At 36.5% G+C, this 26,993-nt stretch overlaps 1 protein-coding gene across 4 annotated transcripts in view; it reads right to left on the bottom strand.

The window, feature by feature from the left end:
• CSMD3 (CUB and Sushi multiple domains 3) overlaps positions 1–26,993 on the bottom strand; it is a 1,369,436-nt gene that overhangs the window by 514,549 nt on the left and 827,894 nt on the right. For all 4 annotated transcript variants that reach the window (XM_088844606.1, XM_088844605.1, XM_088844604.1 and 1 more), the window contains 3 exons: positions 8,760–8,942; positions 4,673–4,999; positions 409–603 (listed from right to left, as the gene is read on the bottom strand). In XM_088844606.1, the coding sequence (XP_088700732.1) occupies positions 409–603; positions 4,673–4,999; positions 8,760–8,942 (705 nt within the window). The remainder of the gene's footprint in view (positions 1–408; positions 604–4,672; positions 5,000–8,759; positions 8,943–26,993) is intronic.

Consider the following 26,993-nt stretch of genomic DNA (forward strand, 5'->3'; position numbering starts at 1 on the left):
GCTTTAGCATAAACATTCATTGTAATTAATAATAATACACTTTTGAAAATAAATTTATATCATGAATAGTTAAAATACCAAGAAAAATTTGACTGGAAATTATAAAGTTTACTCAGCTATAATTATGAAATATATTGAAGGTAGGTGACTAATATTTACTATTTATTTTTGCATATCTTTTAATAAGCACTTCTTTTAAAAGGAGTTTCTAGAAGATTTCTAAAAGTTAAACTAACAAAGATAAAATAATAAATATCAAATGTGTAATTTACATACTATATGTCTAAAGAAAAATACTAAATGATATTTTAAGATTACAACAGTTCTGGCAGAACAATGCATTTCCTGTTATGGTTTCTAGTGAACTGTGATGATGGAATTGTATTTTTCACTGAGCATTGTGCTTACCTCCACATCTTGGAATTGGGCCACTCCACATCACTTTTCCATCCATTAGTATACACGTAATTGTTTCTGTTCCCTGGGTTTTAATAAATCCTTCTTCACAAATAACTGAAATCGAACTTCCTAATTGAAAGTTGTCCCCAAATCTCCTTGCATTGATTGGTATTCCAGGATCAGGACACTCATTATGTCCAAATGCTTGAGAACAGCAAAAGAAGAGAAAAATATACAAACTAGTAGTATGAAACAGACCCTTGAGTATCTGGGTTATAAAAATTGTTTTTTAGAAAAGTTAAGTTCATTACTAGAAAAGCCCTTATTTATTAAAAAACAAAATACAGAGGCTGTCCTTTGACCACACCTGTTTCTCTCTGATGTGTAATAGATGTATCGGTGTTATAATAAGAACTGCACTATAAAATTACAATATTTCAAAATAGAATTGTTTCTGCTTATTTCTTGAAATCATTAGCTTTATTTAAGTAAAATTTCCAGGTTAAACTGAACAAAATTCCAATTAATGTGAATACAGAACAGATTGACTACATGTCCTTGAAAAGTTCTGTTGTGATTCATTGTTTGGAATAAAGAGATAGTCTCATTGTGAGAATTAACATGAAATGTTTCAATCTAGTATGAAAGTCTTTGAATTTTTCAATAATTTTACAAATATCATTTATTCTCTCCCATCTAGGAAAACGGAAGAGAGCTAATTCTTTTGCAATCACTATGTTCTAGGCACTGTGACAGAAGCTGTAGATATTATACATTATCATATCACTTAACATTTAGAATAGCCTGATAGCCATTTACTGTGAAGAGTAATGTGAAATTCATAAAAAGTATTAATAGTTTGCCTCAGATCATCAAGATACTATTGAAATATATCCCCTGGTCTGGCTTTAAATTTTTTCTCCACAACATATTCTGTCTTGGATCATTTGTCTCATGTCTCTCAAACGAATGCAAGTTTCTTGGTTCAGGGTCACTATCTTATTTCACCTTGTATCATCCAGGATGTGTATTTAACCCCATCCCAGCAAGTAGCAGAATTGTAAGGACATGTGTTTACTTAAATTTCTCATAGATTATAGGTTACATGAGCCCTATAAATTTGCATCGTAAGTATTTAAATTAGTAAAATATAAACGGAAGAATATTTAAAGTAGAAAAGCCTAAATATGTAAAATCTATTTCATGAGGCATATACAATTTAACATCATATTCATACTCCATGAGTACATGCAATTTCAATTTTTCACTAAATCATCACTGATATTGTTCATAAATTATGTAATTGTCTTATCCATCTCCTCATTTTTAAGTTAAACAGTACAAAATAATATTAAATGAAAGTGAAAGTGAAGTAGCTCAGTAATATCCGACTCTTTGCAAACCCCGTGGACTGTAGCCTACCAGGCTCTTCTGTCCATGGGGTTTTCCAGGCAAGGATACTGGAGTGGGTTGCCATTTCCTTCTCCAGGGATCTTCCCAACCCAGGGATCGAACCTGTGTCTCCCGCATTGCAGGCAGATGCTTATCGTTTGAGCCACCAGGGAAGCCCTTTCACTTTCAATACAAAATAATATTAAGTAAATTCTAAAATGGATAAAATTTATTTTTCATGTACACTTATTTATAATTTCTTTCAGTTGTGCTTTTTATTTTTATTTTTTTTTAATTTTTACTTTTATTGGAGGCTAATTATTTTACAATATTATATTGGTTGGTTTTGTCATACATTGACATGAATCCACCCCTGATGTACATGAGTCCCCCCTCCCGAACCCCCCTCCGACCTCCCTCCTCCCCTTATCCTCCCTCTGGGTCATCCCCGCATACCAGCCCCGAGCTTTTTAAAAGCATACTTTTGATTAAGTCTGGTTGCTCCTGAATATAACATCTGCTGTGTAATTTTTCAGGAGAAAACAATTAGTAGGAAGCATGGGAGTAAGAATTTGAATACAATGGGTTAAATCATTTACTAGAAAAACAGAACAAGGAACAAAAGGCATATTTCCATAATACCTTCAAGGTACCATAAATATTAAAGTTAAAAATATTATGCATTTAAGGAAATTCCCTGGCAATCCAGTGGTTAGGACTTGGTGGGGCCCAAAGTTCATTTTGAAGTCAGAGAACTACGATCCCTGTTTAACCAAAAACAACAACAACAACCAGATATACTCATTTACAACAACATAAAAAGTGTAAATAGAAAAATGCGTATATTCTCTATATTTATACATATATATGAAACATTTTAAAAGGGATTTATAGATAAAGCAACTAATTTATACAGAGGGCCTATATGATACATCACGGCTAATTTAACTTGAACAATGTGCAATTACACATTGACAACTTTTGAGCTCCAGTATTCATTAAGAGTGTCATCTTGAAAAGACAATAACCACACTTGGTTACTAACTGACAAAGCTCAGCACCGAATGGGCTGGGGCAAGGGGATGGGGGAGGCGGGCACAATTTTTTTTAAAGAGCAGGAAATTAAATTCTATTATAATGTGACACAAATATTAACTCATCAAGTCGGTCAATATCTGATGGACTGTGGTACTTTTGCACATAAACAATAAAAATCACTGACATTCTATAGCTTCAGGTAAAATAGGTGGAAATAGAAGTATCAGTATATACATTTGTTACCATACTAAGGTATTTTCTTTATGTGATTCTTTTTCTATATTTATATGTTATTTTCAGAAAATAATATTCATCCTTTTGAAACACAAAAAATGTGGATGACAAACAATAGCTCAATAACCTCAAAGAATTCTTAAAACGTTTTAGTTTTATTGTTTTTTCTAGTTTTATTGCTCTAAATAAAATGAGCACAGCAATACAACAAGAATTTTCAAGGGAATTGCTCAGAAGGCAACTAAACAATAACTGCTAATGTTTATTGAGCATTTATTAGGTATATATAATGAATTGTTTACATGCATTGCCCTACTTTGATTAAATAAAATTCATATTTTATGGCATGATAAATATTTGAACATAGATATTTTTCCTTCATCCTCTCGGGCCTCTTTCCTCCTCTTCAGTGTATATTGCGCATCTGCATTAACCAAACTTCCTTAGGAGATGCTGCTCCTGCTGCTAAGTCGCTTCAGTCGTGTCCGACTCTGTGCGACCCCAAGACGGAAGCCCACAAGGCTCCCCCGTCCCTGGGATTCTCCAGGCAATAACTCTGGCGTGGGTTGCTATTTCCTTCTCCAATGCAAGAAAGTGAAAAGTGAAAAGAAGTCGCTCAGTCGGGTCCGACTCGTCGCGACCCCATGGACTGCAGCCTACCAGGCTCCTTTGCTCATGGGATTTTCCAGGCAAGAATATTGGAATGGGTTGCCATTGCCTTCTCTGCCTTAGGAGATAACATTCCTTCTTAAGCTCATAAGGTATCACCACTTGCTTTGTATATTGTCTCAAAAAAAATATTGTCTCAAAAAAATGCTTTGACCTCTAATAGTGGAACAGTCCTCAGAGCTTTCTGAAAGACTGTCTCCCAGGTTGTCTTCAAAAAAATTTTTTATTTCTTTCTTAGATTATTTATATCAGCCAATACATTAGCTTATTCTATTAAATCTAAACCAGTGATTATTTTTTTATTGACAACTCCTTACAAAAACTCAATATAACTTTATTGATGGGAATGCTGAGGCTCTGTTATTAACCTAAAAATGTATTACAGCAAAGCCAAGATTTGAAGTTTCATAGATTGATTTTAGAGCTGATCTTAATCACTAAGGTATCATGCACATAGTGGCTTTGCTAAATCAATTTAGTAATCCACTGCCCCAAAATTAGTAATTTCCTTCTCGGTGATACTTTGATAGTCTAGTGAATTTTATCTTTGGAATTACAACTCTGTGTTGCCATTATTTGTTTAAAATTCTCTACTGATTTATGAGTATCCTGAAGGAAGATATGTTTGCATACGAATAACAGGGAAATATGTATAGTAGGTGTCAGATTATGCTTATATGATTTCATAAAATAAGTTAATATATTGGCTGATATAAAATTATATTTGAAATATATCTCCTTATTATCATGCCTCTTAAAAGGAGAAATGACACAATGAGTAAAAATATGGTTAGAATCAAGGACTAAAAACCACTCCAATAGAAATTATACATATGATGTGTTCAAATTTCCTTATCTGAGGAACAAGAGGGCTGTTTTGTATGATTTCCTTTCTAGTTCTAATTGATAGAAATATGTTATACAGAAAAATTAAACTTACTGTTGTAAGTGATGTTAAAGCCACGTCCTGACATTGAGTGGTCAGCTTGAAATTCCAACCGTAGTATATGACTATTACTAGTAAGATGAGAAGGCACTTCAGCCCCAGTAAAGGTTCCAAGAATTGGGGAGTCTGAGGAGTCCCCGTCTTTAACAGCAAGGAAGTCAAACTGGGATTCCAGATCAAAGTCATTGAAAGAAAGGTGTATCCGACTTCCTGGATCAGAGATTATTGTCCAGATGCAATTTAAATTATTTCCATACCCTTCTGGATAATCAGGAGAAAGGACTGTTCCCATTGGTGCAGTAAAGTTAGAGAGGCAAGGAACTGTTAAAATAGGAAAATCAGAAAATACATTAAATGTTCAAAAGTAATACAGTATCTCAATTTGCCATTGTTAATAATTATAATAATCAATTAGAAGTTTGAAAAAATATTAAACAATGTAATCTGTCTTATAAAACAGAAAAAAATTGTTACTGTTTGCACATTATTAGGGAAGGCAATTAGTACCTTGAATTACTGTATGTTAAATATGCATAAAATTATAATTGGAGTAATAACAATTTATTTTGACATTTATCATGTCCATGTTAGAGTATGGTGCAAAGTGTTAGTTTCTGTACTTCAAAAAATATTGGAGAAGAATATAGACATTTCCATAGAAAGCTCACAAAATGATTGCAAGAAAACAAACAAAAATAATATGTAGGTACTAACATTACCAGGATGATACAACCTGAAGAAAACTTGGAGTAAGGGTAATAACTAGGTGACCTTGATTCCTATCATGGGCATGGGATGCTCTGATAGCTTCTAACACAGATAAAGAGATGAATTAACACATGATAGTGGCTAACATTGGAAAGAGAACTAAATAATAATTTTCATATCATAGTAAGGTTAGTCTTTATTTCCCCGTAGATTTTTTTTAACTTTTAAAAAATCTGATTTGAAGGTTCACACAGAAAAGTTAGAAAGCACAGGAAGGATAAGAAAAAATGATCTATCACACTGAGGAAATCATAGTTTAAAAAAGTATTATATGTTCTTCCAGTGTTTCTTCTTACATATTTTTAAACAAAATTGAATTCATATGATCTTGTACCATACTTTATTGACAAAGGATATGAACTTTGGCCCTCAGAATATTTTGCTAAATTCTTGTCTATAAAAGTTGTATTATCTTATACTTAAATATAACAAAAATGTATGAGATAGTGCAACACCCCTACTAGCGTGAATACTGTCATTATCTGACCTTTTTATTTAATAAGAAGAATGACATCACAGTGCTTTAATTAGCACTGCTTTGCCTTCTAGTGAAGCTGAAAATTCTATCAGCATGATCTAAAGCTTAGTAGTATTTCAAAAGACTTTACTTCAAGATCTTTAAATCTAGGTATTCTTCCAAGAAGACAATCTTTGTCTAATATTGCAGAACTTATTAATGTAGTGTATTACAACAAAAATGGAAATATTTTAAATTATTTCAATAGATGCTAATATTGTGTTTAACAGACTATTTTAAATAATGCTGACTAGAACAAAAGTTAAGAAAATCTAGAGAACACTTTACACAATTTTAAAAAGATTTAAGCCCTGAATTCTGATATATGATAAATATGCAACAAGTAATAATTTCTCTTTTTAGCCAACAATAGCTAATTTGAAAATGTAATTGAAAGATAGTTTATGAAGAAAAATAAAGTTATAAAATACAGGATTATAAAAGGTAAGGACTAGAAATAGTCCTTACAAAAATATGAATAACTCATACAAAGAAAATGATAAAATTATTGAGAACAGGAAATTTTACAAGAAAAAAAGAGGTGCCATGGATACCATGTTCCTGAATGAGAAAACACTATATTAAATATGCAAATTATATAGAAATTGCTTTTAAATTTCAATCAAAATCCTAACATAATCTCTTTAGAAACTTGATCTAATGCATTGGCACACAACTTGGCAAAAAACAAAAAGGCAAGAATAGATGTGAGAATTTTTATAAGCAAAGTGGCTACTAAGCATAATATTAAGTCATTACCATAATATTAGCATGGTACTCATAGATGTATAACACTCGATGAAAAGAAGTTACATAAAAAATACATTTGATATAATTAAGGGTTTAAAGTATTGTATTGTGTGTGTGCTCACTCAGTTGTGTTTGACTCTTTTCGACTCCATGATCAGGTTCCTCTGTCCATGGGATTTCCTGGGCAAGAATACTAGAATAGGTTGCCATTTCCTTTTCCAGAGGATCGTATGTCCTGGGGATTGAACCCATGTCTCTTGCACCTCCTACGTTAGCAGGTGGATTCTTTACCTGGGAAGCCTAAAGTATTGTGTAGACATCTACTTAATCTGATAAGGGAGATGAGCATAATAGATTTGGTCAGTCTTCCCTCATATACTTAGAGCTTCCCTTGTAGTTCAGTCGGTAAAGAATCCGCCTGCAATGCAGGAGACCCAGGTTCAATTCCTGGATCGGGAAAATCCCATGGAGAAGGAAATAGCAACCCACTCCAGTATTCTTGCCTGGAGAATCCCATGAACAGGGGAGCCTGCCTGGTTACAGTTCATGGGGTCGCAAGAGTCAGACAGGACTTAGCGACTAAACACCAGCACTCTCAGATGCAGATCATTAAATCAGAGATTAGGATATTAAGGTCTGTGGGTCAAATCTAGTCTGAATTCTACTTTTTCAAATGAAAATTTATTTGAATGTAATCTTGTACTTTCATTTTCCTATTGTCCATGAGTGCATTTCCTGCTACACTGACAGAGTTTAGTTGCAAAAGGGACCTGCATAATTATAAAAGGAAAAGTGTTGAAAAGTCCTCATATGTTCATTAGACATCTATGTTTATTAGAAATTTATTTATTGCCTTTAAAAAATGCAATATAAATTTCTGCATAATATTTTTCAAATATTAGGAAATATTTGGCCTCTATTCACTTAAAAAGTTCTCAGTACATGTTTAAAAATGCTAAAGAATTTTAAAATGTTAAAGATGGACAGGGAGGCCTGGTGTGCTGTGATTCGTGGGGTCGCAAAGAGTCAGACACGACTGAACGACTGAACTGAATTGAACTGAACTGAAAGAATCAACATTTCCAATTAAGGAAAATGTGTGCTTTGCAGCACAAATTAAAATTTAGATAAAATTCAGGTGTTGAAAATTGCTAAATTTTTTTAATGTCAGTTATATTTTGAAGTAAGGTTTGTGCTAATGCCCTTGTAGGGAACAAAAGATTCACAAATGAAAAACATTATCATTATAAGAGTTCAATACAGATAAAAATCAAGAACATTTTAAAATCATTTTAAAACAAGAAAATTATTTTTACTTTCATGATTATGAGCTTATATGTTGCCATTTGTATTGAAAACTAAAATCCAAGCTTTTCAATTGTTGCATTCACACCTGGTAAGCTGTATTTATTGGTAATGAAGATAGTTTTTAATTTAACCTAAAAGTATATCAACAGATAAAACAAATTATATTTTTGCTTCAGCTAAATTGAAATGCTTCAATGTATTTGAAGAAATACATTATTTTAATCCAAGCATATTGTAAGACATAAGTATTAATGAATTTTATTCTGTGCAATATAAATAAATGGCAGTTAACCATGCATTAGTGTGAGCATCTACAAGCAAAAATAAGTTAATGCATTATACATAGAATATAACCTTTAAATATTTTTAAGTGTTCCTGATTGCAAATAAGCATGTACTATCTCGTTAAAAATAAATGAGTCTATTAGAATTAGCTCAGATGTATAATTTCCATAAGAACTATGCTATCTATAAAGTATAAAATGCCACCAATAAAGTGTTATGAGAACATATGGAAAATATATTTTGCAATTACCAAATGAACTATGTTAACTTTATTTAAATCTGCAAGGAAATTTATAGTTTGGCATAAGCACACTTGTTAAAGAGAGTACCAAAAAGTGCTACTCGTTCAAAAATAATTACACGGTTCCAGTTCTTTGCAATTAATTACAAAAGCAATTATATGCAAGGACAGGGTAACATATGCTATCTGGAAGCAAAGCATTTGGTACTCACAGATACAGATGGGTATGTTTGCAGACCATTGGTTATTCTCTTGACAAACAATGGATTTCTCTCCAATTAATTCAAATCCAAATTGGCACTCGAACCTTAAAACATCACGGTTGGAAAATCCATCACCTTCCCTAATTCCATATAAGGGTGTACCAGGATCACCACAACTTTCTTTTTCAATTTCTGTAACAATAGATGATATGTCAGATTTCAAGGGTTTCAGGCATCTGATATCCATATAGCCAATTTAGAGACATACACTCTCTATAGTCAGGATATTTCAGAGCAAAAGATGAAAATGTTCTCCCAGTCTTAATCTTCTTTTGCTATGGTTATGATGTAATTATCTTTAGGGAACACTTAGTATTTTTCTCTCACTTTGAAGACAGGGAATCAGAGGTCTTCAGATTTTATGTGGTTGTTCCTAATAGAACAGTTATGAACAATATCCAGATTTTCTGTCTATACTATATACATACAGTACACATATTTGCATACATATGTATTTTCCCCAAATTTCAACAACTTTTCTTATTTTTGTAATCTGTACGTGATATAGGAAATTGTTAGATTGAAACTAGAACACAGGGTAACATCCTCTGCCTCTGTGCTCCTAGAATAATCAGTGAATTCCTTCGACACAGTATTTGCCACTTTCCCTAGTACTTGTTAGTTGAATTACCTTCCCCAACTAGACCCCTTGAAAAGCTCCTTAGAGCAGAGGTCAATTTAGTATTCCATATTACCCTGATATATTTCTCAACAAATGTTTTTTGGGTGAATTCAACTGAAGGAATTTGAAAGTAATAATTCTCTTCAGAGCACATTAAAACACCCTTTCAACATGTGCTCAGTTCAGTCGCTCAGTCGTGTCTGATTCTTTGCAACCCCATGAACTGCAGCATGCCAGGCCTCCCTGTCCATCACCAACTCCCGGAGTCCACCCAAACCCATGTCCGTCGAGTCGGTGATGCCACCCAACCATCTCATCCTCTGTTGTCCGGGTCTCCTCCTGACCTCAATCTTTCCCAGCATCGGGGTCTTTTCAAATGGGTCAGCTCTTCGCATCAGGTGGCCAAAGTATTGGAGTTTCAGTCAATCCAGTCCTTCAACATCTGTCCTTCCAATGAACACCCAGGACTGATCTCCTTTAGGATGGACTGTTTGGATCTCCTCGCAGTCCAAGGGACTCTCAAGAGTCTTCTCCAGCACCACAGTTCAAAAGCATCAATTCTTTGGCACTCAGCTTTCCTTATAGTCCAACTCTCACAACCATACATTACCACTGGAAAAACCATAGCCTTGACTAGATGGACCTTTGTTGGCAAAGTAATGTCTCTGCTTTTTAATATGCTGTCTCGGTTGCTCATAACTTTCCTTCCAAGGAGTAAGTGTCTTTTAATTTCATGACTGCAATCAGCATCTGCAGTGATTTTGGAGCCCAGAAAAATAAAGTCAGCCATTCTTTCCACTGTTTCCCCATCTACTTGCCATGAAGTGATGGGACTGGATGCCATGATTCTAGTTTTCTGAATGTTGAGCTTTAAGCCAACTTTTTCACTCTCCTCTTTCACTTTCATCAAGAGGCTCTTTAGTTCTTCACTTTCTGCCATAAGGGTGGTTTCATCTGCATATCTCATGTTATTTGATATTTCTCCTGGCATCAGGGTCTTTTCATGTGCTCAAGGAAACTTCAAATATCTGGGACCTTCACTGTGGAGTTACGAGGCCAATTGTAGATTATTATGTTGATTGATTTTGTTTTTAAGTTACTTGAGGTAACATTAACATAGCCATCCTCAAACAACACCCAAAATTTAACAATTAAATTAAAATAAAACGACTTTGAGATAAAGTTATGATCTCTCTCGACACTCCAATGATCACACATTCCTGGTTCTTCTGTAATCAACCAGTACCAGTTTGTCGTGCATCTTTCCAGTTCTTTCCTCATGCTTTTACAATTAAACACACACACACACACACATATAAAATACATATCATTATAAACATCTGTATTTGCATAAATATAAAAATCCTCTTCACAAAATCTATGTAGTATTACTTTGTATAAGTGTTGTAACTTATACTGCAGCACACTCTCAGCATATTTTATAACATGTTGCTTTTTAATCAAACAATAATTTTGGAGATATTGTTGAATGCCCTTGTATCCTTATCAGAAAACATAGACATTATTGCAATTTCTTTAATACACTGGATTTGATTTGATATTTATTTCTTTCTGTGTCATAGTGACATTGGTCCTTTGGTCTAAATTTTTTTGTTGCGCTGTTTCTATATAGACTTCATAGCGAAGAAGGATTAGCAATTTTCCAGCATTCATTAGTCTTTTAGGCTAGGTTGTATAACAAGAAAATGATACCTGAGTTTTAGAATTTGCCAAAAAAATAAGCTGACTGAGTTTGGCATAATTTTGAGGTAGATATCTGACCACTGTTTCAGTATCTTTTAAGGTTATTTTCCTATTAAAAAAATTGGGGGATGATTTAACAACATAAAATCACACACACACACACACACACATATGTTAAAGAAGGGAAATTTTCCAAAATTTCCAAGTTGATAGTTTAGCAGGGATAGAATTGTGTTATATAATCTTTAAATATATCTTTATAAAGATAAATCATAAATTTTCTTACTCCTAATGCAAGCTATTTGTGATTAGTCTTCTAGTTTTCTTTTCTTCGTATTTACAGAACATTGTCAAATTTACTAGTCTACTCAAACTTCAACTCTTTTGCATTATTTTGCTATTCTTTCTCCACCTTCTTAAGCTTAAGTTTTAGGATTTGTTTCTATATTAGTTTATTTTCAGCCTTTCTTGTTTCCTTAAAAATATGTTTTTTAGTCTATAAATTTTCTTCAGAGTACTGCTTTTTTATTTTGAGCTTTTGCTGTTTCTGTTGTTCACTTCAAAATAGTTTATAGTTTCCACATTTATTTCCTTTTAAAATCATAAATAGTTCCAAAGTGCTTTTAAATTCATGGGTCTAGGCTATCATTTTGTTGCTGATTTCTAGTGTTATCATTTTAATAATCAGTATAAGTATATCCAGGTCTCACAGTGGATAAATCAGTAAAACATATTCAATTCAATTTGATATATTTGTCAAATTGAAATAACTTATGTCCTTAATTATCTTTTGTCCACCCTTTCTGAAATTTTTAAAATAACTGTTAAAATTCCAAATAAAGTATGAATTTTGCCAGGTTTCTTTGTAGTTCAATCAAGCTCACTTACATAGTTCACATCACATTGAGTCATTCAATTTATTCAGCAAATATCTGAGGACCTATGATGTGCTAGAATCTCTTCTAGGTACTATGTGGGATAGATCAATGAATAAACAGACAATAATTCCTGCTTTTTAATAGTGTATATTCCAACAGAAGTTCACAAATAATAATAAATAAAAGTCTTATTTTAGACGGCAATATGTGCTATGGTGGTGGTGCACTTTTATTTATACTTAAAATATGTTTCAATTTCTTGAATATTTAACGATTTATTACTTTTTATTGTTTCAAAACCTATTATTTTTTTCATGGGCATGATTTCCCCCTTTATTTTTATGAGGATCTCTAATATAGTCGTTTCAACTTTTAAAAAAATGTTTTTTTATTGTCAAGCCTACGATGACAACTGCAGGGGGCAATTATTTGAAGGAAAGAACAAAACTGATGATTTTGAATGAGTGGTCAAATGAGTGTTTTTATTGGCTTGCTACTGTAAACATCAGGCTTATTTCTTCTAATGTCAGAATCATGTCACACTTCTAGGTATAAATTATCTCCTCTGGTGATCCACGGTGCAGTCCACTTTTATGATCTTCACCCTGAGTTGGGGATCCCTCCCTCTTGATAATTACATTTGACTTCCATTTTATATCTGGGAATTTGGCTCTGGAGCCAAAATATTTTCTGCTGTAGCAATTACTCAGTTTCTCAAGATTGCCAGTGGCCTCCTCTCTGGAGGTTTCTGGTCCCAATGAATGATGGCTTCTTAGGCAGAAGGTATAACATCAGCAGTCCATAGGGGCACTGGTTTATGAAATTCTCAGCTTGTCTCTATATTCCATATATATACACATATATTTATATGTTTATTTATATTTATGGGTCTCAGAAATCCCCTATAGCCTTATAATAACTGAGATGTTCTCTTCTTAAGCATCAGATTTTTTTTTTTTAAATATGTTTTCTCTCATCTTTGGGTTGGCAATGAGAATAGGTGCTTACTCTACTATACTATTTTGAAACTATTTTTTTCTTTGCTCCTTTAAAACAATATTCTTTAAATCAATAATATAACTTAAATGAAGATATAATATTGAAGTTGCAATTTTCTCTTAGATTGAGAAACAACATGCAATAAGAAAAGTAACCATATACCCCCTGATAGCTCAGTTGGTAAAGAATCTGCCTGAAATGCAGGAGACCCTGGTTCGAGTCCTGGGTCAGGACGATCCACTGGAGAAAGGATAGGCTACTCACTCCAGTATTCTGGCCTGGAGAACTCCGTGGACTGTATAGTCCATGGGGTCCCAAAGAATTGTACACAACTGAGACTTTCACTTTCTTTCACTTATTTTATATCATTGCCTTTGAAATTATTTTCTATCGAGGCAAGACTAATATCTGAATAAATTATTCATATACAACAGATGAGTGTTATAATAAGAGTTTTGCAGAAAAATCAGTTATTAATAAGAGTAACTACCATTTATTTTACATAGAAATTGTACTGACGTTATGAAACAACCATTTTAAAATATTTAATCCTCATAACAAATAATATATAATGGAACTATTATCATCTCTACTTACTGACAAAAAAAATCAGAGAAGTTAAGTAATGCTCAGAGAAATAATGCTGCAGACTGAATATTTTTGTTTCCCCCTAACTTTATATAGTGAAACATAATCCCCGATGTGATGATATTTTGATGTGGAGTTTGTGGAAAGTGATAAGGTCATGAGGGTGGAGCCTTCATAAATGGCATTTCTGCCCTTATAAAAGAGGAATTCACAAAGGCCCCTTACCTATCTAGCCATGTGAGGACACAGGAAAAAAACAGCCATCTGTGAACCAGGAAATGGGCTCTTATCAAACACTGAATTTCCCAGCATCTTGATCTTGGACTTAGTTTTCATACTTGTTTACAAGCCACCCAGTCTATAGTATTTTTTGTTATAACAGTCAAAACAGATAAGATATAGATATTAACTTGCCCAATTTCACAAAATCAGTATCAGAGTTTAGGTCTGTCTGAATCTATAGCCATAATCCCCAAGCTCTTGGAAAGAAATTTTCATTCATTAATTACCCGTTTATGAAACATTTGTTTAGTTTCAAATATGTATCAAAAATAAGATTAGGCACTAGGAATATAAAGACAAATAAGATGTAGCTTATGTCCTTAAATGAGGGCAAAAGGAGGTACAGCAAAGGCCCCTTGAATTGGAGGTTGACAAATAGGTAGAAGTTTCACAGCAGAGGTGAGTCTGAAACTATCTTAGAGCTATTTTACCATGTGAACTGGGGAAGAATAAGGAAGGAAAGGTTTCCTAGGTAGAAAAAGAAGAGAAAGATAAAGTCTTTTCTCTTTCTTTAGACGGGGTGACTTTGTGTTAGGAGGTTGTCTGAGTTCTTTCAAGATATTATAAGAGAATGTTGTTGTTTAGTCACCATGTCATGCCTGACACTTTTGCTACTCCATGGACCCATGCCCGCCAGGTTCCTCTGTCCATGGGATTCTCCAGGCAAGAAAACTGGAGTGGGTTGCCATGACTTGTAAACAATAGAAATTTGTTTCTCATATTTCTGAAAACTGAAAAGTCCAAGATCAAAGTGTCAGTAGCTTTGGTATCTGGACAGGGCTCATTTTCCAGATTCACCAATATCTGTCTTTTTGCTCTGTCCTCACATGGTAGAAGGGGCTAGGGATCTCCTAGGGTATTAATTCCATTTATCAGGGACCCACTATCCTCACTTAGTCACCTCCTAAAGGCCCCACGTACAAATATCACATTGGGGATTAGGTTTCAACACGTGAATTTTAGAAGCACAAATATTCATCCTATAGCAGAGACAGTGATAGTGGCAACAAGAGTTCAGATAGTGAGGTCAATTAAGTGATAATGGTGCTGGGGACCAAACAAGTAGAAGCAAGGCCAAGGAAGCAGCCAATAAAGTTGTAAGATCAGGTATATATGAGGGGACTGTGCAAATCATGAATGTATTGAGGATAAGGATAGCTAGAATTCTCACTATCCAGAAGGGGATGTAGAAAATTGGAAGGCTACAAAGAATTCTGAGTGGCTGAACTAAAATTGGAGAAATTGATGTTAATTCATGTTTAAAATATAGATATACACAGATAGAGATGAATGTGCCCGTATTATGTCAAACATCACACATATGCACATATATGCATACACAGATATTGTCTAGCCCCATCCACTGAGAGTCCTAAATACAATAAGTACTTATAGCAACAAGGACATGAGTGCTCACATCCTTGTGTCTGAATACCATTCTTCACTAAAGGGAATCAGGAAACTGCTTCCAGCAGTGGTCAAGGAAACATACAGGACAAAACTGGAACATCTTATGTAAAAAGAAATGCTTAAAGAATGATGGGGACATATTGAAAAGACATGCAGGCCAGCCTGAAGGAACTACACTGGCCATGCTAGGGCAGCTTAATCAGCTGTGTCAGCCCCCAGGTTTGAGGCATGGAACAACCATTGGTATAGTCACCTTTATTTTGTCTATTGCAGCAAAATTGTAGTAGCTCCAGGATCCAGATTTGATCCTAAAAAATTGCCAGAAACTTGGTCTTCCTAAACAGCTTCTCTAAGGTGCTACAGTGCCACCTGTAACTGTGGACAATTTAATGTCTGAGGGATAAATTTTGACTACCAAGAAAAAAGATGAGAAAGAGACAGACCATAAGAAATATTGCTCATCCATCTTCTCCCAAAACAGGTGGTTTGAAACCACAGCTGGTCCATGAGGCCCACATGGCCAGTACACTGTATTTTTCTTGAGGCTGTGGCTACTCAGTAACTTACTACCTTATATTTGATCCACCTATTTCCCTGTTATATCTCTTTTTTCCCTTCATTTTTGCTGTCTTGGAATTGCACTCTTCCCTCCCCACATAAAGTTTTAGTCTATAAGCTTCATCACAGCATTTGTTTTCTAGGGAATCAAAGCTAAGATGGGTCTTCCCAGGTGGTGCTAGCAGTAAAGAACCCACCTGCTAATGCAGGAGACATAGGCTAAGTGAGTTCAATTCCTGGGTTGGGAAGATCCCCTGGAGGAGGGTATGGCCACCCACTCAAGTATCCTTGCCTGGAGAATCCCATGGACAGAGGAACCTGGTGGGCTACCATCCTTAGAATTGCACAAAATCAGATACTACTGAAGTGACATAGCATACATGTATGCAAAACTTTGATAAGTAACTTAAAACTGGCAAACAGTCAGTAAACAAAGTAAGGGATTAGGCTATCTAAAGGTCCCAGGAAGATAAGATATTAATTCCCATTCCGTTCAGTTCAGTTCAGTCGCTCAGTCGTGTCCGACTCTCCGCGACCCCATGAATCACAGCACGCCAGGCTTCAACTCCCGGAGTACACTCAAACTCATGTCCACAGAGTCGGTGATGCCATCCAGCCATCTCATTCTCCGTCGTCCCCTTCTCCTCCTGCCCCCAACCTTTCCCAGCATCAGAGTCTTTTCCAGTGAGTCAACTCGTCGCATGAGGTGGCCAAAGTATTGCAGTTTCAGCTTTAGCATCAGTCCCTCCAATGAACACCCAGGATTGATCTCCTTTAGAATGGACTGGTTGGATCTCCTTGCAGTATAAGGGACTCTCAAGAGTCTTCTCCAACACCACAGTTCAAAAGCATCGATTCTTCGGCAATCAGCTTTCTTCACATATTGAGAGATTATAATTTGACAGGAGATTTGCTAAATACTTCCCTGCTTTAACTCACGTATCACTTGTTATAACACTGATAGGAAGACTATTTATTCTACCTTAATGGGTGAAAAAACGAGGTTCTGAGAAGCTGACCAAGGTCAGATATGTAGAAATAGTTCAAGTGAGTTTCCACTCAGCATCTACCTGACTCCAATGACCACATGCTGCCATCGTTCAACACTGCTTGAGAGAAATGATGGAGAAAGTACTGTTAGCCATGCACTGGAATAATGAAGGAAAGAAAATTGCTTCCAGTATTGGAACAGGAAAAAAAAAAATAGCAACATTAATTTTAAGAGAGGTTCTTGTCTTGAATATTTCAACATACCAAACCACCTTTATGGCACCAAGATAATTTTTAAACTATCCATATATCTTCAAATTCTGTACTATGGAAGTCCTCGTGTTTTAAACATTTCCTGTCTCTTCCTTTTGGTCTGCAACCATTTTCCTACTAACTACCTAAGTGTCAGACATGTCAAGACATTTTCATATCAACATGCTCTTAGTGCTCTTAGGCAAGACGTCTCAGCCAGGAAAGAAGAAACGTCCCGGTAAGTAACACCTGGGGAAATTCCAATGCATCTTTTAAGGTCTAACTATACCTCTTTCATAAAGATTGACCTGAGTTTGTAACTCTAGTCACTTGCTCCTTTCTTTGCATTTCTATAGGCCAACATCCATTGGTTCATAGAAAAAGCTAAAGAATTCCAGAAAACAAACAAACAAAAAAAAACATCTATTTCTGCTTCATTGACTATGTTAAAGCCATTAATTCTGTGGATCACAACAAACTACAGAAAATTTTTAAAGAGATAGGAATACCAGACCACCTTACCTGCCTCCTGAGAAACTTGTATTCAGGTCAAGAAGCAACAGTTAGAACCAGACATGGAACGACAGACTATTTCAATATTGTGGAAAGAGTATGTCAAGGCTGTATATTGTCACTCTGCTTATTTAATTTTTATGCAGAGTACATCATGTGAAATGCCAGACTGGATGAAGCACAAGTTGGAATCAAAATTGCCAGAGAAATATCAGTAACCTCAGATATGCAGATGACACCAGCCTTATGGCAGAAAGTGAAGAGGAACTAAAGAGCCTATTGATGAACATGAAAGAGGACAGTGAAAAAGTTGTCTTAAAACTCACATTCAACAAACAAAGATCATGGCATCAGGTTCCATCACTTCATGGCAAACAGACGGGGAAACAATGGGAACAGTGGGAGACTTTATTTTCTTGGGCTCCAAAATCATTGTAGATGGTGACTGCAGTCATGAAATTAAAAGACGCTTGCTCCTTAGAAGAAGCTTCTTGATAACATATTATAAAGCAGAGCCATTATTTTGCCAACAAATGTCCATATAGTCCAAGCTATGGTCTTTCCAGTAGTCATGTATGGATGTGAGAGTTGGACTGTAAAGAAGGCTGAACACTGAAGAACTGATGCTTTTGAAGTGTGGTGTTGGAGAAGACTCTTGAGAGTCTCTTGGACAGCAAGGAGATCAAACCAGTCAATCCTAAAGCTAATCAGTCCTGAATGTGCATTAGAAGGACTGACACTGAAGCTGAAGCTTCAATACTTTGGCCACCTGATGTGAAGAGCTGACTTTTTACAAAAGACCCTGATGCTGGGAAAGAATGAAGGCAGGAGGAGAAGGGGACGACAGAGGATGAGCTGGTTGGATGGCATCACTGACGCAATGGACATGAGTCTGAGCAAACTCTGGGAGCTGGTGAAGGACAGGGAAGCCTGGCGTGCTGCAGCCCATGGGGTCACAAAGAGTTGGACACGACTGAGACTGAACAACAGCAGGCCTTAAGGATACTTCCTCAATCCATGTATTTTACTATAGTTATTTACTCATTTGTCTCTTCCCATGATATTTTATTCATAACTTTGCATTTCAAGTGTCTGTATACATAGTGATGACAAACATTCATATATTATTTACGTGTTAGGCAAAGTTCTAAGCATTTGTTACATTTAACCTTGACACAACCCTATGCAGACCCAATGAGGTAAGTAACTTGCCTAGAGTCACACACATTTTAAAGAGTAAACCTATGATTTGAACCCAGATGGTATGGTTCCATGATATGAATTCTTAAGCCTTATGCTTTTTCTCAGAGACTAAAGGTCAAGAATGGTTGTGGAATATATAAAGAAAAGTAATTTAAAATTAGCATATAAAAGTACATGATCCTATCAGTAAACCATATAAGCAATTACAAATTCTCATAGTTATAGGGACCTATACATACAGGAAGTCACAGACTGACACATACTCTTTTCTGCCCTGATTCTTGCCTCTGAAGGGTGGGATTAAAGGCTGACTCACATGGACCCAAGACAGATAGGCCACTATACCACTCAACTTTCTGTGTGTAAAATAAGTAGTGAGACTGGCATGAGAAAGAATGAAAAGGTTGGGCAGTAGGGGTATTTTCCCCCATCTTCTCTGCCTGATCAACATGGGATAACTCTGTTCCTGTACTGAAAACCACACTTTTGTCATGCTGCCCTCTCCCCACAGTAATCCTCAGTGCTATGATTATCATTCTGAAAGGTGATAATAGCTCCCTATTGTCACTAGCCATGGATACTGTGTAACCTCTTGATTTTAAGCTCAACCCACACATAGCCAGTGAGAAAGTGTCATTTGTTACCTGCACTGTGCCTGATTTATAGAATACAGCTTACATTGAAATCTCAATGCAACACAAAAATAATTTACTTTGCATCATACTGATTATTGATTTTATTATCTTATGAAACTTTGTTTCTTATAATATAAAGTGGGGTTGAGATTTCTATAACAGTGTCTCCTCCACTGGGTGTCAGCTAAACACTGTGCATCATTCACAAATAAGTTTGGAAGGAAGGAACAGAATAAGTATCCATTCCCAGAGTAAGAGGTAGGTACCCTTGGAGTAGCACCTATTCTGCTCTTTTTCTTCCCTCCTGTGGAGGCAACAGAATCAGAAGCCAGAGAAGAAGTGTTGAAATAAATGAGGATGAGAGGTCAGATGAAATATAAGCTGAGCACTTGGGAAAGCTCTCCTGTAGTGAGTTGAGAACAAAATAGGAAACACAGGTTTAAATGACAGTGGTTGAAATTTGTAGAGCAGGAATCTTTCAATACTCTGTTTTAGTAATCAAGAAACTTTGATCCTTGATGCCTAAAGTAATAAACTCTAATTTTAAATTCAATCAGATTTCCAGCCAAAAACTAACATCTGGCCTTAAAGTGACATGGAAATTCTCATTGATCAATCTCTGACCTGACAACAGTTGACACTGTAATTCAAATATTTCACAGAGGAACTCTGTAGGTTAAAAGAAAGTGATCTGTAGAACTTGCAGTTTTGCTGATTCTTAATGTTAAGAACCCTCTTGGGAATCTCATTACCTTAGCAACGGGCTTACAAAGGTCGTGAAATACAGAATCATGCAGCTGAAAAAGACCTTGTGAGTTAAACTCTGTTTCACCCTCAAGGATCTCAGACAAATGAGACCAAAATTTAAACAGATTTTGAGAAGGAAAGCTATAGCTCCCACACAACGTATTTGCAATAATAAGTGTGTAAAGCGTCTTATTACAATGGTGAAAACACTGACATTGAAAAGCTTCAGATTAGATGTGATCATTTAATAAAAAAAATTCAGAATGCTGCTCTAAGAAAAGACACCTGAAGTTTAGCATTTTGTATAGGGCTGGTGTAGAAGAACATCTTGCAGCCAGCAAGTAATTAAATAATACATTGTATATATACCATGTAGCAAATAGAGGTACTCATTCAAAACACAAAATTACTCAATTCTTAATCATATATCACCTTAAAAATTATTGAACACCTTAATATGCTTAATAGAATTAGGAAGTCTGTGATTAAAAAAAAAAAAAAAACCAGAAGAATTGATGCTTTTGAACTGTGGTTTTGGAGAAGACTCTTGAGAGTCCCTTGGACTGCTAGGAGATCCAACCAGTCCATCCTAAAGGAACTCAGTCCTGGGTGTTCATTGGAAGGACTGATGTTGAAGCAGAAACTCGAATATTTGGGCCACCTGATGTGAAGAGCTGACTCATTTGAAAAGACCCTATGTTGGGAAAGATTGAAGGCAGGAGAAGAAGGGGACGACAGAGGATGAGATGGTCAGATGGCATCACTGACTCAATGGACATGAGTTTGGTTAAACTCTGGGAGTAGGTGATGGACAGGGAAGCCTGGCATGCTGTGGTTCATGGGTTCGCAAAGAGTCGGACATGACTGAGTGACTGAAGCGAACTGAACTGATAAAAAAACAATGTGCCTTTCTTTGATACTAAATATGATGCTGTTTGGCATTTCATTAATTTGGAGATATTTTTATGGTTGTATTGATGATCTCTGATTGTTTCCAAGGCAAACCATTCAACATCAGAGTAATCCAAGTCTGTGCCCCAACTAACACCAAAGAAGCTGAAGTTGAATGGTTCTATGAAGACCTACAAGACCTAGAACTAACAGCAAAAAAAGATGTCCTTTTCATCACAGGGGAATGGAATGCTGAAGTAGGAAGTCAAGAGCCACCTAGACTGAAACAGGCAAGTTTGGCCTTGGAATACAAAATGGAGCAGGGCAAAGGCTAAGAGTTTTCCCAAGAGAACGCACTGGTCATAGCCAACACTCTCTTCCAACAACACAAGAGATGACTCTACACATGACATCACCAGATGATCAATACCTAAATTAAACTGATTGTAATCTTTGCAGTCAAAGATGGAGAAGGTCTTTACAGTCAGCAAAAACAAGACTGGGTACTGACTGTGGCTCAGATCATGAACTCCTTGTTGCCAAATTCAGACTTAAATAGAAGAAAGTAGGGAAAACAACTAGGCCGTTCAGTTGTGACCTTATGATTATACATCAGAAGTGACAAACAGATTCAAGGGATTGATCTGATAGACAGCCTGAATAGCTATGAATGGGGTTTGTGATAATGTACAGGAGGTGGTGATCACACCATCCCCAATAACAAGAAATGCAAAATGGCAAAACAGCTGTCCAAGGAGGCCTCACAAACAGCTAAGAAAAGAAGAGAAGTGAAAGGCAAAGGAGGAAAACAAAGATATACCCATCCGAAGGCAGAGTTCCAAAGAATACCAAGAGAAATAAGAAAGTCTTCCTAAGTGAACAATGCAAAGAAATAGAGGAAAACAATAGAATGGGAAAGACTAGAGATATCTGTTAAATTCTAAAATATGATTCTGTGAAAGTGCTGCACTCAATGTGCCAGCAAATTTGGAAAACTCAGCAATAGCCACAGGACTGGAAAAGGTAAATTTTCATTTCAATCCCAAAGAAAGGCAATGCCAAAGAATGTTCAAACTACTACACAATTGCACTCATCTCAATGTTAGTAAAGTCATGCTCAAAATTCTCCAAGTCAGGCTTCAACAATATGTGAACCATGAACTTCTAGATGTTCAAGCTGGTTTTAGAAAAGGCAGAGGAACCAGAGATCAAATTGCCAACATCTTCTGGATCACTGGAAAAGCAAGAGAGTTCCAGAAAAACATCTATTTCTGCTTCATTGGCTATGCCAAAGCATTTGACTGTCTGGATCACAATAAACTGTAGAAAATTCTGAAAGAGATGGGAATACCATACCACCTGACCTGCCTCTTGAGAAATCTGTATGCAGGTCAGAATGCAACAGTTAGAACTGGACATGGAACAACAGACTGGTTCCAAATAGGAAAAGGAGTATGTCAAGGCTGTATATTCTCACCCTACTTATTTAACTTACATGCAGAGTACATCATGAGAAATGCTGGCCTGGATGAAGCACAAGCTGGAATCAAGACTGCTGGGAGAAATATAACTAACCTCAGATATGCAGATGATATCACCCTTATGGCAGAAAGTGAAGAAGAACTAAAGAGCCTCTTCATGAAAGTAAAAGAGGAGAGTGAAAAAGTTGGCTTAAAGCTCAATATTCAGAAAACTAAGATCATGGCATCTGGTCTCATCGCTTCATGGCAAATAGATGGGGAAACAGTGGAAACAGTGGCATATTTTATTTTGGGGGACTCCAAAATCAATTCAGATGGTGACTGTTTTAACCATGAGATTAAAAGACCTTTACTCCTTGGAAGGAAAGTTATGACAAACCTAGACAGCATATTAAAAAGCAGAGACATTACTTTGCCAACAAATGTCTGTCTAGTCGAGGCTATGGTTTTTCCAGTAGTCATGTATGGATGTGAGAGTTGGACTATAAAGTAAGCTGAGTGCCAAAGAATCGATGCTTTTTAACTTTGGTGTTGGAGAAGACTCTTGAGAGTCCCTTGGACTTCAAGAAGATCCAACCAGTCCATCCTAAAAAAGATCAGTCCTGAATGTTCTTTGGAAGGACTGAGGTTGAAGCTGAAACTCCAATACTTTGTCCACCTGATGCAAAGTGCTGACTCATTGGAAAAGACCCTGATGCTGGAAAAGATTGAGGGCAAGAGGAGAAGGGGACAACAGAGGATGAAATGGTTGGATGGCATCACCAACTCTGTAGACGTGAGTTTGGGTAAACTCCAGGAGTTGGTGATGGACAGGGAGGCCTGGTGTGCTGTAGTCCATGGGGTTACAAAGAGTCAGACATAACTGAGCAACTGAACTGAACTGAGAGATATCTTCAAGAAAATTAGAGATATCACGGGACTATTTCATGCACAGATGGGCACAATGAAGGCCAGAAATGGTATGGACCTAACAAAAGCAGATGATATTAAGAAGAGGTGGAAAGAATACGCAGAAGAACTATACAAAAAAAAATCTTCATGATCCAGATAAACCTGATGTGTTATCACTCAGCTAGAGTCTGACATCCTGGAGTGCGAAGTCAAGTGGACCGTAGGAAGAATCACTACGAACAAAGATAATGGAGGAGATGGAATTCCAGCTGAGCTATTTCAAATCCTAACAGATGATTCTATTACAAAGCTTCCCTAGTAGCTCAGTTGGTAAAGAATCTGCCTGCTATGCAGGAGATCCCAGTTCAATTCCTGGTTTGGAAAGATCCACTGGAGAAGGGATAGTTTACTCACTCCAGTATTCTTGGGCTTCCCTTGTGACTCAGCTGGTAAAGAATCTGCCTGAAATGCAGGAAACCTGGGTTTGATTCCTGGGTTGGGAAGATCCCCTGAAGAACAGAAATGGTACCCACTCTAGTATTCTGGCCTGGAGAATTCCATGGACTGTATAATCCATGGGGTTGCAAAGAGTCAGGCACGACTGAGAGACTTCCACTTGTTACACTGCTTCACTCAACATGCCAGCAAATATGGAAAACTCAGTAAGGGCCACAGGAATAGAAAAGGTCAGTTTTCATTCCAATCCCAAAGAAAGGCAATGCCAAACAACATTCAAACTACTGCACAATTGCACTAATCTCACACACTAGCAAAATGATGCTCAAAATTCTCAAGTCAGACTTCAACAGTACATGAACCGAGAACTTCCAGATGTTCAAGCTGGATTTAGGAAAGGCAGAGGAACCAGAGATAAAATGCCAATGTCTTTTGGATCATAAATAAGCTAGAGAATCCCAAAAAGAACATCTATTTCTGCTTCATTGACTATGCTAAGGCCTTTGACTGTGTGAATTACAACAAACTGTGAAAAGTCTTCAAGAGATGGGAATACGAGACCACCTTATCTGCCTCCTGAAAAACCTGTATGCAGGTCAAGTAGCAACAGTTAGAAATGGACAAGGAAAAACAGACTGTTTCAATATTGGGAAAGGAGTACATGAAGGCTGCATATTGTCACCCAGCTTATTTAACTTACATGCAGAGTACATCATGTGAAATGCCAGGCTGGATAAGCACAGCCAGACTCAATATGCCAGGAGAAATATCAGTAACCTCAGATACACAGATGACACCAGCCTTATGGCAGAAAGAGAAGAGGAATTAAAGAGCCTCTTGAAGAAAGTGAAAGAGGAGAGAGAAAAAGTTAGCTTAATGCTCAACATTCAGAAAAATTAAATCATGGCATCCTGTCCCATTCAGTTCAGTTCAGTTCAGTTCAGTCGCTCAGTCGTGTCAGACTCTCCGCGACCCCATGAATCACAGCACGCCAGGCCTCCCTGTCCATCACCAACTCCCGGAGTTCACTCAAACTCATGTCCACAGAGTCGGTGATGCCATCCAGCCATCTCATTCTGTCGTTCCCTTCTCCTCCCGCCCCCAACCTTTCCTAGCATCAGAGTCTTTTCCAGTGAGTCAACTCGTCGCATGAGGTGGCCAAAGTATTGCAGTTTCATTATTTCATGGCAAATGGGGAAACAGTGAGAAACTTTATTATTTTTTTTTTTTTTGGTGTCGGCGGAGGTGGTGGGGGCGCTCCAACATCACTGCAGATGGTGACTGCAGTCATGGAATTAAAAGACGCTTGCCCCTTGGAAGAAAAGCTATGATAACCCGAGTAAGCATATTAAAAGGAAGAGACATTACTTTGCCAACAAAAGTCTGTCTAGTCAAGGCTATGGTTTTTCCAGTAGTCATGTATGGATGTGAGAGTTGGACCATAATAAAGGCTGAGCACTGAAGAACTGATGATTTTGAACTATGGTGTTGGAGAAGACTTGGAATCAAATCAGTCAATCCTAAAGGAAATCAGTCCTGAATATGCATTAGAAAGACTGATGCTGAAGCTGAAGCTCCAATAATTTGGCCACCTGATGTGAGGAGCTGACTCATTACAAAAGACACTGATGCTGGGAAAGAAGGAGTAGAAGGGGAGTAGAAGGAGTTGAAGGCAGGAGTAGAAGGGGACAACAAAGGATGAGATTGTTGGATGGCATCACTGACTCAATGGACTTGAGTTTGAGCAAGCTCCAGGAGATGGTGAAGGACAGGGAAGACTGGCATGCTACAGTTGATGGGGTCACAAAATGTTGGAAATGACTGAGCGACTGAACAACAACTGATGCATTTATGGCAAACCATCTATAAGTTGTCATCTCTATGCCCAGGTCTCTAATTTGGAGGATAATTGAGGGGCACAGTTAATGTTACGTATACAAACAATGACTTTCCAAGCCCCCACCGTTACCATGGTATGAATGCATTCCTTCAAAATTCAAAGATGATGACATTAGGTGGGGACTTTCGGAAGCGGTTAGGTCATGAAATGAGAATCCTCATATATAGGGTTAGTGCTCTTAGAAGAGAAGCCCCAGAGTGACCCCTTCCCCCTCCACTAGAGTGACCCCTTCCCCCTCCACTAGAGTGACCCCTTCCCCCTCCACTATGTGAGGAGGACACAACAAGGCCCCAGTTATGAACCAGGAAAATAATTCTCAGGTTGACCACACTGGTGCCTTGATTTTGGACTTTCAGCTTCCAGGGCTGAGAAATAAATTTCTGCTGTTAATAAACCATGCCATTTCTGACATCTGTGGTATTTTGTTATAGCAAATCATCCCTATTTCCCAAGACAATAAGAAAAATAAGACAATAGGTACAGAACCTACAAACTTGGAATATGATATTTTACTCCTACACTCTCTTTATTCATCAGATTTTTTTTTTTTTCCTGGCCATGGGCTTCCTGGGGTTTTGTGTTAAGACTCTTCCTAACAATTTTAACAATTTTAACTTTACCATCTTTCTCTCTCTCAGATGAACTTGTTGGAATATAAGAGAGTGAGACTAAGGTTATTTTTCCAAAATAACAAAGCATTCTCTGTGTTAATTAAAGAGAAATAAATAAAATTTTAAAACTTAAATGAAAGAAATAAAAGAAAATAATACAATAGAACAACTTCAAACGCAGAAAGAACATTAATAATGCTTAACTCAATAATTGCCTAGTATAAACATTTGATTGTACAAAACAATTTAATGAGACTAGGTAGAAATCAATTAAAGCAAACAAACAAAAAATAATTCTTCATGCTTCTGATGATAATAAAGAAACTTAGTTCAGGGAATCTAAAGCCTAGTCTTACTAACTTAGTATAAGCAATTCATTTCAGTTCAATTTTTAACTAAGGGTCCACTGTGTACTAAGAACTGCTAGGAACTAGGGCCACAAAAAGGTGGATATCATTTCCTGGCCCTAAAAAAAGGAAAAAAGTATATAAGAACTGCCAAATAAGTGAATTCAGTATACATACACACAGGCACACACACACATATATATGTATGTATATATATACAAATTC

This window comes from Moschus berezovskii, chromosome 16 (genome assembly GCF_049115385.1).
Source record: "Moschus berezovskii isolate FMDL1 chromosome 16, NW_MosBer_1.0, whole genome shotgun sequence".
Lineage (NCBI taxonomy): Eukaryota > Metazoa > Chordata > Mammalia > Artiodactyla > Moschidae > Moschus > Moschus berezovskii.